Raw genomic sequence first — 16,778 nt, forward strand, 5'->3', positions numbered from 1 at the left:
ACCTGGCCCCATTTCAGTAGTTCTATTTTTAATTTCTGAAAGTTCCATTTGGTTTGTTTTCACATCTCGTTCGTATTTTTTGCTAGTTCCTTGTGGCTTGTCTATTTCAAAGTTCTATCTTTTATTTCTTTAAGCAATTTATGAAGTTATTTTATATTCTGATGTCAGATACAATAAAACCGTGGTGGTAAAGGAAGAAAAATCTCTTATTTTGTTTGACTCATCCATGTTGCCATGCTTGATTTTGTTTGCCTTGTTGATTTGTTTGATCTTAATCTACAGGAATCCTGGAGACCCAAATAGGGGATGCCTTCTTCCAGAGAGGATAGGGATCCTTGGCAAAGGAGAAGAGTCTCTGGTTTAGATAGATCCTCTACCCTGTGGTTTATTGCTAGAATCAGTGTCCTATAGGACAGCTCAGCCTTCCCAGTTGCTTCATGCTCAAAACTCTAGTTGCAGCTCTTTGTGGGTGGGTGGTGAGAAGAGGGAGTTCAGTTAGGGATTTTCCTTACCTTATGTAAGCCCAACAATATGTTAAAAGGAGCGGTTTCAGGGATCTGGTTGTTTTGTAGAAGGGCTGTTGGATGTCCTCCATAATCCTGTCTCTTTAGTGTGTTCATACGATTGTTACTTACTTAGGTGTTGATATTAATTTGTTGGTATTAATGTTGACATTCACATGTTTGTGCATCTACCTTTGTGCACTTAACGTAGCATTTCTGTAAGACAGATTTTTAGATTTAAAGTTGCAGGGTTTATTTTTGATAGATCCTGTCACATTGTCCTCCCCAAAAGATTTTACTAATTATATTCCTTCTTGCAACAATTGAAGACAGTTTCCCCATGCCCTTGCAAACACTAGATATTACGAATACTTAAATTTTTTATTTTAATTTTCTAAACTTTTGCTTCATTGATCATTGTGAAGTAACAGCAAATACAGAAAAAAATATACAACCCACTGACTTGTCACAAAGTAAAAATTCTTATGGAACCACCACTTATATTTGGACATGGAACACTGGCAGCGATCAGAATTCATGTTGTCCCATCCAACCAGGCCTTTCTCCTTCCTCCCAGGGTTAACTATTGTACTGACTTGTATCCCTGTGGTTTAGTCAGTCCTGTTTTTGAACTTGACATATGAGATCATGCTGTATATGCTCGTGTCTTCTGTTTGTTTGTTTTTAACTCTGTATAACATGTATGAGATTCATCTTTGCTAGTGCACCCACTGCCACATTTCTATTTACTTTAGAGCGATCCATGAATGGATATATAGTTAAGTCCTTTCTCAACATTGTTGACTGGTTCTTGGAAACTGTGACTTTGAGTGAAGTGACCTAAACCGCAGGTCCTCAAACAACATCATTTTGTTCAATGTTGTTTTATTATAATAATGAGAAAAAAATGGTTTTGTTTTTTTGTTTTTTTTTGAGACAGAGTTTCACTCCATCGTCCAGGCTAGAGTGCACTGGCACGATCATGGCTCACTGCAGCCTTGACCTCCTGGGCTCAGGTAGGTGATCCCCCAACCTCAGCCTCACAGGTAGCTGGGAAGCACAGACATGTGCCACCACGCCTGTCTAATTTCCTTCTTTTTTGTTTTTTTGAGTTGGAGTCTTGCTCTGTCACCCAGGCTGGAGTGCAGTGGTGCGATCTCAGCTCACTGCAACCTCCGCCTCCCGGGTTCAAGCAATACTCAGCCTCCTGAGTAGCTGGGATTACAAGCACCTGCTAATTTTTGTATTTTTTAGTAGAGATGGTTTCACCATGTTGGCCAGGCTGGTCTGGAACTTCTGACCTTGTGATCCACCCGCCTCAGCCCCTCCCAAAGTGCTGGGATTACAGGTGTGAGCCACTGTGCCCGGCACACCTGGCTGATTTCTTAAATGTTTTGTAGAGATGCAGTCTTATTATGTTGCTCAGGCTGGTCTCCATCTCCTGGGCTCAAGTAGTCCTCCCGCCTTTGCGTCCCGAAGTGTTGGGATGACAGGTGTGAGCCACTGTGCCTGGCCTAGTTTTGTTGTACATTGTTTGGCTTCAAGTCACAGTTTCCCAAGAACCTAGTGACGACATTAAGTGAGGACTTAGTGTACTACAATTTACCTGTTCTGCTGTTTTATGAACATTTGGGTGGTTCCTAGTTTTTGGCCGTTAAGAATATTCTTGCACAGATTTTGTGTACATGTGCACGCATTTCTCTTGGATATATCCCTAGGAGTGGGATTTCTGGGCCACAGGGGTGAGTATACTTAGTTTTAGTAGCTACTGTAAAACAGTTTTACCTGATTATGTTCCCTGCAACAGGTTAGGAGTCACCTGTGCTCCGCACCATCTCTTACACTTAGTTTTGGGTCTTCTGAATTTCAGCCATTCTGGTGTGTGTGTAGTGGTATCTTGTGATGAGATTAAGTACCTTCCAATATGTTTATTGGATTTTTCCTTTTGTGATCTATTTAAGTCACACTTTAAATCTCTTGCTCGTTTTTTGGTAGAGTTGTCTTTTTCTTTTTTTTTCTCTTTTTTTTTTGAGGCAGAGTCTCGCTCTGTCGCCCAGGCTGGAGTGCAGTGGCCAGATCTCGGCTCACTGCAAGCTCCGCCTCCCGGATTTACTCCATTCTCCTGCCTCAGCCTCCCGAGTAGCTGGGACTACAGGCGCCCGCCACCTCGCCCGGCTAGTTTTTTGTATTTTTTAGTAGAGACAGGGTTTCACTGTGTTAGCCAGGATGGTCTCGATCTCCTGACCTCGTGATCCGCCCGTCTCGGCCTCCCAAAGTGCTGGGATTACAGGCTTGAGCCACCGCGCCTGGCCCAGAGTTGTCTTTTTCTTACTGATTTGAAGGCATTCTTTGTATGTTCTGGATAGAAGCCCTTTGTCAATTTTGTGTCCAGTAGGTATCTTTTCCCACTATGTAGCTTGTCTTTTGACTCTTAATGGAGTCCTTATAAGAACGCTTCATAATGTTAAGGTAGCCTAATTTACCAGTCTTTTTCCCATTTAAGAAGTCTTTCTCTGCCTTAAAGTCCAGTTTGTTGTTTTATCTTTCACATTTTGTTGGATGACTGTCTGAAACTGATTTTTGAAATGGTAGGAGGTGGGGTTTTATTTTCTTTTCAAATGGAATTTTCCTGGCATCATGCAAATTATGAACACTGTAGAGTCATAACAAGCCTTGATACCTGACAAATCCTTCTGTTTTCTACAAGTATATCTTGGCTGTTCCCAACCTTTTGCATATCTACATGAATTTGAGAATCACCTCACTCAGTTCTGCAGGAAAAGCACAAACAAACGGCTGCCCCACAAAAATTAAAAACTTTGGGATTTTCATGGTGTAGCATTAAAATAATGACGAGTGTTGAAATCTATACAATACTGAAGTCTTCCAACATGGACATTTAAACTTTTATATATACATTATTCTGATAAAAATGTTTTACGGTTCTCTTCAGAGAGGTCTTATATTAATTTCACGTTATTTGATGGTTTTAGATGTAAATGGCATCTTTAAAAAGATCTTACTTTAAAAGTGTTTGTTTGATTATGCAGTAATGAAACTGGTTTTTCTGTTTTGACCTTGGATACATCAACTTTGCTCACTTATATTAATCCTAACGATTATAGTTTCTTCTGGATTTTCTTTATATGTAATCATAGTCTGTGAATTTGATGTTTTCCCTTCCCAATCTTTATACCTTTCACTTCTTTATTTTACTTCACTTTATATAGTTAATTTGTGAGAGTATGAATTTTAGTCTTGTTCCAAATCTCAAAAGCATTTTACCATCAAGTAAATTGTTTATTGTAGGTTTTTTTTTGTTTTTCCTTAAGTGGCTGACATCAGATTAAAAACGTTTGTTCCCTTCTTTTCCTGATTTATTAAGAGGATTTTTAAAAATCAGGAGCAGATGTTGAACTTTATCAATGCCTTTTCTATTTCTATTGAGGTGATCATATGATCAAAATATTTTCTGTTAACGTGGTGAATTGCGCAATTTGTTGTGATGTGTTCTTTTTCTGTATGATGATATTGGGTTTGCTAATATTTTGTTTAGGGATTTTTGCAGATGTTTATGAGTGATAAGAACTGTGCTTTCTCTTTTTGCACTGTCTGTGTTCAGCCTTGGTGTCGAAGCCTAGGCCTGCCCATAAAACACTTAAAAGATCGTCTGTTTACTCTTTCTCTGTTCCCTGGAAGAGGTGGATTAACAACGGCCGGGTTCAGTGGCTCACGCCTGTAATCCCAACACTTTGAAAGGAGGCCAAGGTGGGAGGACCATTTGAGCTCAGGAGTTCAAGAACAGCCTGGGCAACATAGTGAGACCTCGTCTATACTAAAAATAATAAAAAATCAGCCAAGTATGGCGATGCATACCTGTAGTCTCACCTACTTGAGAGGCTGAGACGGAAGGATCACTTGAGCCCTGCAGGTCAAGGCTATAGGTAAGCTGTGATGATACAACTGTGCTCCAGCCTGGGCAACAGAACAAGACCCTGTCTCAAAAAAAAAAAAAAAAAAAAAAAGGAATGGTATTATTTCTGACTTAAATGCTTTGTAGAATCAGATGTGAAACCAGCTAGGCCCCATAGTTGTCTTTGTAGGAAAGTTTCAAATTTTAGTAAGTTGCGTTTTTCTATAAATTTTTTCTGTTTTCTGTTTTCAGAATTTTGGCATATGATTTGTTGGGCAATATTATTTTATTATCTTGTCATGTTTTATAGGATCTGAAGTATGCTCTTTTATTCCAGATGTCTGATATTTGATTTCTCTCCCTCTCTGCTACTGTCTGAATGTTTTACCCTCCTGCCCTGCCGCCAAATTTATATGTTGAAATCCTAACTCTGAAGGTGATGGTGTTAGGAGGTGGGGCTTCTGGGAGGTGATTAGGTCATCAGGGTGGAGCCCTCACGATTTGAATTCAGGCCTTTATACAAGAAACCCCAGAGCGCAAGCCAGCCCCTTTCACCATGTGAGGTGACAGTGGAAAGAGGGCTGTCGATAAGGAAGTCAGCTCTCCCCAGATAGCAGATCTGCTAGTGCCTTGGTCTTGGACATCCCAGCCTCTAGAATTGTGAGAGATAAGTTTCTGTTGTTTATAAGCTTCCAGTTTTGGGCATTTTGTGATAGCAGCCTGAAGGGGCTAAGACACTCTTAATCATTCCCACCAAGAGTTTAGTTTCCTAAGAATCAACTTTTGATCCATTTGTACTGTATGATTGTTTTCTGTTTGATTAATTCTTGATCATTTCCTTTTTTCTATTAGGCTAATTTTTTCCTTTTGTAACTTCTTCCTGATATGGATGCTTATCCAAGTTTCAGCACCTTCTTTGTTCTAAAATGTGTATTTAAAGCTATATATTCCTCTAAAAATGGCTTTGGCCACATTCCACAAGCTGTACTTTCAATATTCAATTAAAATATACTCTGATAACAATGAACATTTCTTCTGTGACTCATGGAAATATTTAGAAGGGAATTAATTAGTAAGCATGTGAGAGTTCTTGTTATCTTTTTTGTATTGATTACTAGCAAAATTACATTGGAGTGAGAATAGAGTCTAAGGGATCCTGTGGCATTTGTTGAGATTGCCATTTGATCCTTTGAAATTTTTTGTGGCTTTATTAATTTTAAAAAATAATGTTTCTATGTGTGCTTGAAAAGGTAGTGTCTTCTTGGCTGGGCATGGTAGCTCACGCCTGTAATCCCAGCACTTTGGGAGGCTGAGGTGGGTGAATCACCTGAGGTCAGGAGTTCGAGACCAGCCTGGTCAACAAGGTGACATGCTGTCTCTACTAAAAATACAAAAATTAGCCAGACATGGTGGTGGGCGCCTGTAATCCTAGCCACTCGGGAGGCTGAGGTAGGAGAATCCCTTGAACCTGGGAGGCGGAGGTTGCAGTGAGCTGTGATAATGCCATTGCACTCTAGCCTAGGCAACAAGAGCGAAACTCCATCTCAAAAAAAAAAAAAAAAAAAAACAAAAGGTAGTGTCTTATCAAATGTTGGGTGTGGCATTTTAATCTGCCTATTAGGCTAAATTAATTGTTTTGTTCAGATCTGTAATCTTAATGATTTTATTGTCTGCTTGTTCCGTAAGAAGGATGGCCAAAAACTTTCCATGATAATTTTGAATTTGCCTATTCTTACTTATCTTGAGGCTATGCTATTAGCTGCCTCAGAGTTAGAACTGTTACATCTTCCTGGTGAATTAAAATGTTCATTTTGGTGTCATTTACCATTTCCTTTAAATTTTTATTTTTATTTTTTCTTTTTACCATCACACAATATGTCCATGTAATCATTTAATCAGTTTCAAGTGTCCTTTATCTCTGGTTATACTTTTTGTTTCCTTTGACTGATTGTAATGGAACTTCTCTAGGTTCTTTGGTTTCATATTTGCACTATGTATCTTTTTCCATCCTTTCATTTTTAACCTTCTGTTTTTGTATTTAAAATGTGGCATATAATTGGGTTTGGTTTTTTATTCATTCTGACATTCTGTCTTTGTTATTTTATTAGATTTACACTAAAGCTTAAATTTAAAAAAATTTTTCTTACCTATTTTAGGTTTCTGTTTCTCTTCTCGGACAGTCTTTTGGCTTATTTATTTATTGAGATGGAGTCTCGCTCTGTCGCCCAGGCCGGAGTACAGTGGCGCCATCTTGGCTCACTGCAAGCTCCGCCTCCCAGGTTCACGCCATTCTCTTGCTTCCGCCTCTCGAGTAGCTGGGACTTTTGGCTTATTTTTTATTTATCATTCCGTGTCCCCGCTCTGCTTGGAAGTTGTAGAGGCCTTTACTTTTTTTCCAGTGGTTATTTTAGTTATTGCCAGCAAGCGGTTAGCTTATTAAAGTCTAATATTATTTAGTACTTTTACCCTCTTCTTGGACAATGCAAGGTTCTTAGAGTACATTTTACTGCTGCTCCTGACTTCCATTGTTATTGTTGTTGTGTATTTTATTATTTTAAACTTAAGGAGACATTCTTAATTTTTTTTATTACAGGCATTATTCATTTACCCATGTATTTATTTCCCACGTTGCCCTTCATTCTGGCCTGTATCTCTGAGTGTGTATATATATATGGGATCATTTTGTTCTTGTCTGGAGAGCACTCTGTAATATTTCCTTTAGTGTAGGTCTGCTGGTGATGAGTTGTTAATTTTTGTTTCATGATATGTATAAATGATATTTTTGGAGGCTTTCTAGAATCTGTGACTTGATGTCTTTTTTTTCATTTTAGGAAAATATTAGCCTTAATTTTTTCTTGTTTTTGCCCATTTCCTGTTTTATTTATCTTTATTTTAATTTTTGTGAGAGATAGGGTCTAACTCTGTCATCCAGGCTGGAGTGCAATGGCATGATCATAGTTTATCATAGCCTCAAACTCCTGGGCTCAGGGGATCCTCCTGCCTTAGCCTCCTGACTAGCTACAGAAGCATGCCAGCATGCCCAGCTTTTTAAAACGTTATTTTATTTTTTAAGAGATGACGTCTTGCTATGTTGCCCAGGCTGTTCTCAAACTCAAGGCCTCCTGCCTTGACCTTCCAAAGTGCTGGGACAGGGGTGAGCCACTGTGCGTGGCCTTTTTCCTCTTTTCTTTTGGATTCTAATTACAAGTATGTTGGACACATTCTCTTACTTTTCTATGTCTTGTAGCCTTTGCTTTATCTTTTCTCGGTTGTATCCTTTCCATGCTTCATTCTGGATATGTTCTTGTGGTCTGTCTTCCAGTTTATCAGGTATCTTTAGCTTTCCCATTTTCTTACGTCTGCCTTGTTCTTTGACCCCAAATTATTACCTCTTTTTATCCAACCCATATCTTCAGGTTTAGAAGACTAAACTCGGTTTAGAAAACTAGTTAATGTGGTAGTGTTATGCTTCCTAAATAACATTTGCATTTTAAAAAGAGTGAATAATGTGGGAGTTGCAGGTATTTTGGAAGAAACAGGGGAAGAGACTTCAGACTCTTTGGACCATAGTAGTTAGCTGCCCCTCAGCATATGCCAAAGGTTGGTTTTGCCAGTTCTTCAGCTAGAGCTACAGCAAGGATAACTGTTCCCTCCTTGTAACCCTAGCTATACCACCACAAGGGGAACCACAATTAGGAGAAATGCTAGTTGGTCTTCTGTCAATCATTGTTACATTGATTGAAATTATCCCCATCCACCTGCATGTCTTCAGTTTTTTCTCATCTGCTGTTTAATCTGTTGAATTCTTAATGTCTATTTCTGCGTCTTTTTTGTTCTAGAATCTCTGAATGATTCATTTTTATCATTTCCAGTTCTCCTTGAAGTTCTCAGTTTTGTCTTTGATACAGCATGTGTGTCTGGCACCTCCAATAGTTGGAATCCATGCATGTGTGTTTCTACTGTTGTGGGTTTTTCTTTTTTCAGTGGCACCTTTTTCTTTTAATAGACTTGTTTTTTAGAGCAGTTGTAGGTTCTCAGCAAAATCAAGTGGAGTATGTAGCTTCCCATAGACCTTCTCCCACATCGTGGTTTTGTTTTTGCTGGTTTCCATTCATGTCATCCTGTCTCCTTGTGTCTGCATAGTTTTGCTTGTGTGCTAGAAATTGTATTTGAACAATTATTTTAGAAGTAACTTGAGGCCTAGGATTAGAGGCCTCGAGAGAATTTTAGGTTTGTTTCTATCAGAGGCCTGGGAAACACTAGCAGCTGGAGTCATTTTAATTCAGTTTTGATGGTTTGGTCTCTTTGAAGTAAAACTGTAATTCCTGGTAGGGCCTGTTGACTTTGGCTAACTTCTACTCTTTTTTTTTTTTTTTTTTTTGAGACTGGGTCTTCTCTGTCTCCCAGGCTGGAGTGCAGTGGTGCGATCTCAGCTCACAGCAATCTTCACCTCCCTGCAGTCTTCACCTCCTGGGCTCAGGTGATCCTCCCACCTCAGCCTCCCTGAGTAGCTGGGACTACCAGCGTGCACCACTACACCTGGCTAATTTTTGTAATTTTTGTAGAAACAGGGTTTTGCTATGTTGCCCAGGCTGGTCTGAAACCCCTGAGCTCAAGTCATCTACCTGCCTTGGGCTCCCAAAGTATTGGGATTACAGGCATGAGCCACTGTATCTGGCCTCACTTCTACTCTTAAAAGGGCAGTATTTTGGGTACTAATCCAAAGAAGGGGGTCATGACGGTTACTGTCCCCATAGCCCTGAAGTTTGGTTAAAAGTTCTTCTCAGTCAACTGTGGAGTTATCACTACCCTCTCTTGGAAAAGCAGATCCAGATACCTTTGTCCTTCCCTATTTTAGCAGTTCTTCCCTGGCTTGTTAGCTCTGTCTTCAAGCAGATATTTTGTCTAGCTTTTTTAGTTGGCCTCAGCAATTTATTGGCCTCAACTACCTATTCTCGCATTACATGAAGTGGAAGTCTAACCTCTTCATTTTATGACACACACACACCAAAATCTGAGGATGCTCAAGTACCCCAGTTAAGTCCTCCGTATCTGCAGATTCTGCTGGAATTCGCAGACACCAAGGGCCGACTGTGTGTGTGTGTGTGTGTGTGTGTGTGTGTGTGTGTGTGTAATTCTCCCCATCTGATGCCTGGAAAATACTTCATTGTTATAATTTGCATTTCCTTGATTTTAGTAAGATTGAACATCTTTTTATAAATATATGTATATATTCCTTTTGTCAATTTACGTGGTCCACTTTTGGGGGTAGTTTTCTTTTTTCATATTGATTTCTTACACTTTACATATTCCTGACGTTGATACTCTGTTACATGTTGCAAATATTTTCTCCCAATCTTTCATTTATCTTTTGCCTTTGAATTATGACTGTGTTATACAAAAACTTTTTATTCATTCATTGACTTATTATTGAGATGGAGTCTCAAACTCCTGGGCTCCAGTGATCCTCCCTCCTCGGTCTCCCAAAGTGCTGGGATTATAGGTGTGAACCACTACACTTGACCCTGCTAAGGCTTTTTAATTTTATGTTTTTTTTTTTTTTTTTTTTTTTTTTTTTTGGAGACAGAGTTTCGCTCTTGTTGCCCAGGCTGGAGTGCAGTGGTGCGATCTTGGCTCACCGCAACCTCCACCTCCCAGGTTCAAGCAATTCTCCTGCATCAGCCTCTCAAGTAGCTGGGATTACAGGCCTGTGCCACCACACCTGGCTAGTTTTATATTTTTAGTAGAGACAGGGTTTCTCCATGTTGGTCAGACTGGTCTCAAACAACCGATCTCAGGTGATCCACCTGCCTCGACCTCTCAAAATGCTGGGATTACAGGCTTGAGCCACTGCGCCCGGCAATTTTACATTTTCAAATCGGATGTAGTACATGTTTTACACTTCTTTCTTATATTTAGTAATAATTTTGGACTGGGATGTTTCTGTACTCTGGGAAATAGCTGATTTCCTAGCTAACTGAACAGAGTGTAAGGATAGGAGCTGCTCATTTTCATCTGCCGTGAAAGGTTTTCTCAGGCCCCAACAACAGTGTGCGGGCCTGAGCTCAATCCGTGCCTTGAGGTTCTTTCTTCCCACTCCCTCTCGCCCAGTCCTGCCCTTTGGAAGCTGCAGCTTGGATGTTTTCAAAGGCCCTATCCTCCGGGTTATATGCAGTTGAGGGGAGCGGTTAAAAGGGAGACAGGAGATGATGGTCTGTCATCAGTAGAAATATTGAGGCCAGTGACGTGTGAGGCCCAATTACTTTTTTTTTTTTTAACAGCTGTTTATTTTTGTGGAAGTGAGAGCTATGCAATCTAAAACAATCCAAACCAGATGTGAAAGTCCAAAGAAGGAAGGGGAGAGAGTGCCTCACATTCCGCTCTGTAGAGGGACAGCTGTGAGCGTCCTTCACCTCCCTCCCTGCCTGCGTCACACGTGAGCATGTGTGCGGCTTCACGTATGTCAGCTCTGACAGTGTGGTGTGTGTTGAGCTGTCTCTGGTCAGTATGGACAGACCCACATAGCTTGGAGCATGTGTTGAAGAGTGCAGATGTCAGAGCCAGTGTACCAGGTTTGAGTCCCTGCCCTGCCATTGACCACGGACAAGTGATGTCTGTGTCTGTTGCTTGTCTGTAAAGCACGACGCCGGCCGAGCTGCCCTGTCGGGCTGCTGTGAGGGTGGAGCGAGTTAACACACACGCAGCCTGTGGAAGGGTGGCTGACTGCAGTTGTCTCTGGTGACTGTGATGTTCCGGAGGGAATGTCGTTCTAAGCGACGCCTTGCCAAAGACCCTGTGCACCCTTCTTGCAGGTGTCGAGTGATGCTAGCTCGATACTCTGAGTGTGGCCAACATGTGGGGATCAGGTGGCTTACTGCTTTTCCTTCCAAAGGCCGACTGTGGGGACCTTGCTGAAGACGGATCATCTGTTTCAGGGTCTGGAGTTGGGGTCCCACACCGCTTACTGTGAGAGGTCGGGGGTGGTGCCGGCCTCTGAGCAGCCCCATGGGGCTGAGGGCTGGCCCAGGTGCCCTCACAGGGCGACCTCCTGACGCCCCTGCTCGCTGTGGCCCACGCTCCTAATTCCACCCTCAGGTTCTGAGGCAGGAAGCAGTTCCTGCACTTGGCTACTGGGAAGGAGGGTTGTGTAGGGGGCAGAGGCTTCCTGTGTGACCTGGAGCTGATCTTTCCTGCCCCTGCAGGTGCAGCAGTACCGCGTTGCCATGACTGCCAAGGACTGCTCCATCATGATTGCGCTCTCCCCCTGTCTGCAGGATGCCAGGTGAGGCGCCCACTGCAGGGCATGCAGCCTGGGTCTCGCGGGGTTTTATGGACAACTGGTTAATTGTTAATAGGACAGCTGGTTTCCCCATACTTAGAGACTTCTTGGCCTACGTGATGTCATGGGGCTTACAGCTCTCGCCCTCTAGAAGCTTGTAATTCGGTCGAAAGACAGATTTATGGAGAGTAACTTAAAAGGGTTGTTATTACATTGAAAGTTACTGTTTTCTAAGAAAATACTCCAAGAGCTCAGAAACAATGTGGACAGTGAGCTGCCCATTCCATTCCCTCAAAGAAAGCCAGTCCCTGAGATGCTGGGTGCCTGTGGCCCTTGTTCCTTGGTCTCCCACGGTGCCAGCGTGGTGCACCTGCCTTTTTACTGCCATAGTCATTTGAAAGCCTGTGAGGCGCGCGTTTTCCTCTGCTTCCTCCTCTGAATAACCGACCTGTGCGCAGCCCTCTCCCTAATGCCACTGGTTTTGTTCAGTCCCCTCTCACTGTTTCTGGGAACTCGGGATGAAACTGATAATCTCATTGTCATTAGACAGCATCTCCATCACTGATCTTCAGGGGTGCCAAACCCTGCACCCTGTATTTGCGGAATGCTCCACATTCTTCTAACATGTGTTCCTGGGTCAAGATGACCTTGGTTGCTGGCTGCCAGCCACTCATTTTCCCGGTGCGTTTGAACTGAACAGTCCCCAGGATTCCTGTTCCCTGGCAGGCACAGAACTGTTTACTTTCAAGTATGAAATACTGAGGAACATGATAGGCGTAACTGAAGTAGAAAAAAGGTGGTTCTATTTAGTTGAAAACTCCTGTTATCCCCTAATGAAATACCTACAGGGCTAAGTTATGAGGAATTCCTTAGCTGGATTCAGCTGGTGGTGTTCGAAGAGAGAAAACCCACAAGGACAGCACTGTTCAGCAGCCCCCGGAGCAAGGATGCAGCCGGGCAGTGGAAATGCGCTTGGCTGCGGGGTGCTCCGGTGGGCTGTGAAAGGCGGCTGAAGGACAGATGTGTTACTCACCTCGTCTAGCACCTGGGAGTCTCTTAGTGCCTGGTCAGTGATGTCAAAATGGAAACCCAGCACACGGGGAAAGCTGAGGGCCCGGGTCCTCACGACCAACTGCTCAGCAGAAACGACACTGGGAGGAGAGGGTGTCCTGAAGGTGCTGAGCCACATGGCGTAGACCTGGGGTGAAGGTACGGGAATCATCCGGCACAAAGCACTCTAGCCAGGCCTTTCTCAACAAAAGGAGAGGATGTCAGAGAAGGCTTCTCCGAGAACATGAGAACATGGCATGTGGGGCTGGGCCTGCTTCCAGGAAGGTGTGCGCAGTGGCTGCACCTGTGAAGTCCCAGTGACTGTGGTGCTCTAGAGGCCTAGGGACAAGCCAAGGCTGGGATTTATCATGAGTCGTCTTGGCATCCTGAGATGCCTGGTAGACCTGAGACTAAATTTAGATCCCTAGACTTTAATTTACAGCTCACAGATAGACTGACCACATTTCAACTTCTTACACCCCCTAAAATAAAGGCTTCTCCAGCTCTGTGCTACTGTTTCTGCCCTGTCATAAAGGAAAATGTCTCAAGTTGGATCTGCCTTCCTGTCGCTGCAGAGCTTTGCCCCTTTGGGAATTTGGAACTGTGGAGAGAGCCTCCACGGCTTCCCGTGCCTAAACCCTGCTGCTCCTCTCGACCTCCCATTTGAAACACAGTGCGCGGCCTTGGCTTCCCCACCCCGATTCCCGGCAACCCCCAGCGGGTCAGTGTCCTGGAGAATGGCCTTCCAGGCAAGGGCAGCACCCCCTGCAGCCAGAAGGCCACCTGAGCCTCATTCTCCAAGGCTGCTGGAGGGCACACTTGTAGCACAAAGGGACATGTGTGTCCCTGGGGCCTCTTGCCCAGTCTTGTACTCTGGGGTGCTGACAGGAAGAAGAGCATTTCTGTGTCAGGAGCTGGTGCCCACTGGTCACTGCCATTGGCTCCCATGGAGCTAGCTTGTAGTTGACCCAGGTAGTCAGACCCTCCCTGGGAGCTGCCTGGAACATCCTTCCTGTCTTTACACCCATGGTCTTCTCAGGTGCTGCTTCTGAAAAATTAATTGAGGTGTCCTTTAAAACACGTAGCCCTAGTCACGGGCTGGGGATGTGACTGTTCCAGCCCAGGTGCACCAAGCTTGGGTCTCAGGCCTCAGAACCGAGGGGCGCCTTGGGCTTCTGTGGTTCTCACAATAAAATGTGGCCCCTTGGGAGGAGCTGCAGGCACCTTCCAGCTTCTGGAGGAGGCTCACGACCTTAATCTGTAAATGAGTTATTTGCTGTTTACTCTTCAGGCGAGAATAGTTACTGACCCCAGCAGCTGAGTCAGGGATTCGTTTTTCCTACAAACAGAATTCTGGGGCAGGTGGCAGTGAGCGCCCGAGGCCGTGGTGAGCAGCGTCACTCACAGCAGGGACGTGCTCATCAGTATTTCCTCTCCTCGGCAGGAGCCTTTGAAGTTGGGATTTGGTTTGTTGATTTCTAAATCTTCTCTATCTCGAAGAGTAGTAAACATTGGGACACCAGAACCCAGGATACTTCTCTTGGACTGAACTGAGCTTAGGTCACTTATTTAGCCAGTGACTTGAGTGCTGTGTGCTGAGTGCCCTGAGATGAAAAGCGGGACACAGCAGAATTCAGCACTCGGAGTGATCCTAAACGTGTTTTTCTGGGCAAATAATTATTCACATCTTGTTATAAGCACACGACTTCTGATGTTTATTAAAACCACAAAACCAAGCCCTGAGAAGCAAAATACAAAGGACTGAAGATAAAATTTGAGAATAAAATGAGAAACCAGATCTCTTCAGACATGAACCAGAGGAGCCTGCGTTTCTCAGTAGACAGGAGAGGCACAGAAGGAGGCTTGTCGACATTTCATCCATTTGGCGCTGGAATGGCCAGATCTACTTTTTACTTTTTCTTGGGTTTTGTAATACTTGGCTCATGATAAAGGGACTTTTCAGCATTCGTTTATACCACTGGGCTGGGGGAACACTGCTCACATGATCCACATAATTACTTTTCCATCTTTCAGTCCTTTAACCCTCTCTCGCCTGGTATGGTGGGGTGCACTGGCCTGAGGAAGCTTTGCGTGCTGGTGCACATAGCCAGCGCAGACAGCTGTCCACACGCACAGATGCACAGAACGAGTGCTTTTTGTGAGCTGGGGGGGAAGGCCATTCACTTCTCTTTTAAAAGAGATTGATTTATGTAACTTTGCAGAAGTCAAAGAAAAATATAAAAAAAACCCATACTAGTTGAAAGAAGGAAGGAAGGGAGAGAGAACGGGAGGGAGGGAAATGAATGGGACGCTTGTGTATCCTGAAATGGTATTTTTTACTTGCAGCTCTGATCAAAGGCCTGTCGTCCCTTCATCGAGGTCCAGGTTTGCCTTCTCTGTGTCTGTGCTGGACCTTGACCTCAAGCCCTACGAGAGCATTCCGCATCAGTATAAACTGGACGGCAAGATCGTCAACTATTATTCAAAGACTGTATGCGCCAAAGACAACGCCGTGATGTCGACTCGGTTCAAGGAAAGCGAAGATTGCACGTTAGTTCTCCACAAGGTCTAACTCTTTCCCTGCCGTGTCTTTGAAACTTGAACACAGAATGTGAAGGTTGAATGATAGAGCTATTTTCTGTTGTGTTGGGTGAGCTTTGGTTGTGAATGTTTTTGCTTTTAACCCCTGTTGAGGTGGGATTGCCTCTTGGAGACATGGAATTGAAGAGCACTGGGAACATCTTCCTGGACAAGGAATGTAGAACGTGCTGTGTCCCAGGAAGCTGCTCACACTCTTAATATGGAAGTGTCCGTTAAGCCCTGGGAAGACCTGGAGAGATCTTCCTTCCCAACCAGGGCTCATGTCTGATTCTCTAATGCTAAAAGCCTTATTCTAAGACCCAAGGTTTGGATCTGCTACCACCAGACTCCTAACGTAGAAAACTTGAATTGTCACATACATTTTACAGTTTGAACTTTTAAGAAAACATGGATACTACTGGAACTTTCCCCAGCTGAGTTACATGGTCACTTTTTAGTGCAAGCCACATATCAACACAGGTTTTTAGGTGGTTCCCTGCTGCAGAGCGTGACCTCGTGGTCGTGCAGACGCCGGTTCTGAGCAGTGTAGACTCAGGGTCCCTGTGGAGGTGCTGAAGCCCGTGATTCCGCACGGGGCAGCAGGGAGCGCCAGACTCAGGTCAGGATGGATACCACTCATGCGAGCATTGACCTTTTTTTTTTGCTTTACAATTTAATCTTTCACATGAAGGGGAGATGAGTTGTTCTTTCCCACTAAAAATTGCTGCTGTAGAAGTTGGAGGTGGAGCTGTGACTGGCTGAGCTGCTGTGGCCGGGCTGGGATGTGTGCCCCAACAGCTCAGTGCTTTCCTGACACTCCAGTGTCTGGGCTGGTTGAGGAACGAGTTCTCTCTTCCTCCCGGACCGAGTTCCTCCCTCGGGTTTGCCTTGAGACGCATTGAGTTTTTGGGCCCAGTGGCCTCTCCCTGTCAGGCTGCCACAGGCCCTGCTTCCGGAAGGTGAATAGCTCCTGGCGGCTGCCGAGAGGGTTCTCGTTGGGGTCACCAAAGTGTGCCCGGCTGCTATGAAAAACGTTGGGAATCTTGGTTTCAGTTTTTTATTCTATGCTAGGTTGTACAGACTTATTTATATCATCGTTTTGAGGGACTAATGGAGGCTTATTGTAACATATAATATTAGCGAAACCATGGAATTATATGAAAATTATACATGAGAAATAAGGAAACTATTTTGCTGATTGTAAATTTTTGTGGGAAATTTTGTGATAACTTGAGAATTATACTTGTTTGAATCAAGGCAACTCTTCTAGAATTTATTGTTCAATTCTGTCATATTTACTTCTAATTCTACACTCAGAGGTGCAAAAAGATACTTACACAACTGGACACTTTTACTGTTTGCTTCTCACTTCGAATGACACCGTCTCATACACACGGGTCCTGTGTGCCGGGATGGGGGCTTTGGAGACTCACCTAAGTGAAGTGCATGGAGC

The 16,778-nt window shown here is 43.6% G+C and overlaps 1 protein-coding gene across 1 annotated transcript in view; it reads left to right on the forward strand.

The window, feature by feature from the left end:
- The window catches only part of IPPK (inositol-pentakisphosphate 2-kinase), a 62,201-nt gene extending 45,620 nt beyond the window's left edge, over positions 1-16,581 (forward strand). The window contains exons 12-13 of the mRNA XM_007969741.3: positions 11,619-11,698; positions 15,092-16,581. Coding sequence (XP_007967932.3) covers positions 11,619-11,698; positions 15,092-15,317 — 306 coding nt within the window. The 3' untranslated portion in view covers positions 15,318-16,581. The remainder of the gene's footprint in view (positions 1-11,618; positions 11,699-15,091) is intronic.
- The last annotated feature ends 197 nt before the right edge of the window (positions 16,582-16,778 follow it).

Source organism: Chlorocebus sabaeus, chromosome 12 (assembly GCF_047675955.1).
Source record: "Chlorocebus sabaeus isolate Y175 chromosome 12, mChlSab1.0.hap1, whole genome shotgun sequence".
NCBI lineage: Eukaryota > Metazoa > Chordata > Mammalia > Primates > Cercopithecidae > Chlorocebus > Chlorocebus sabaeus.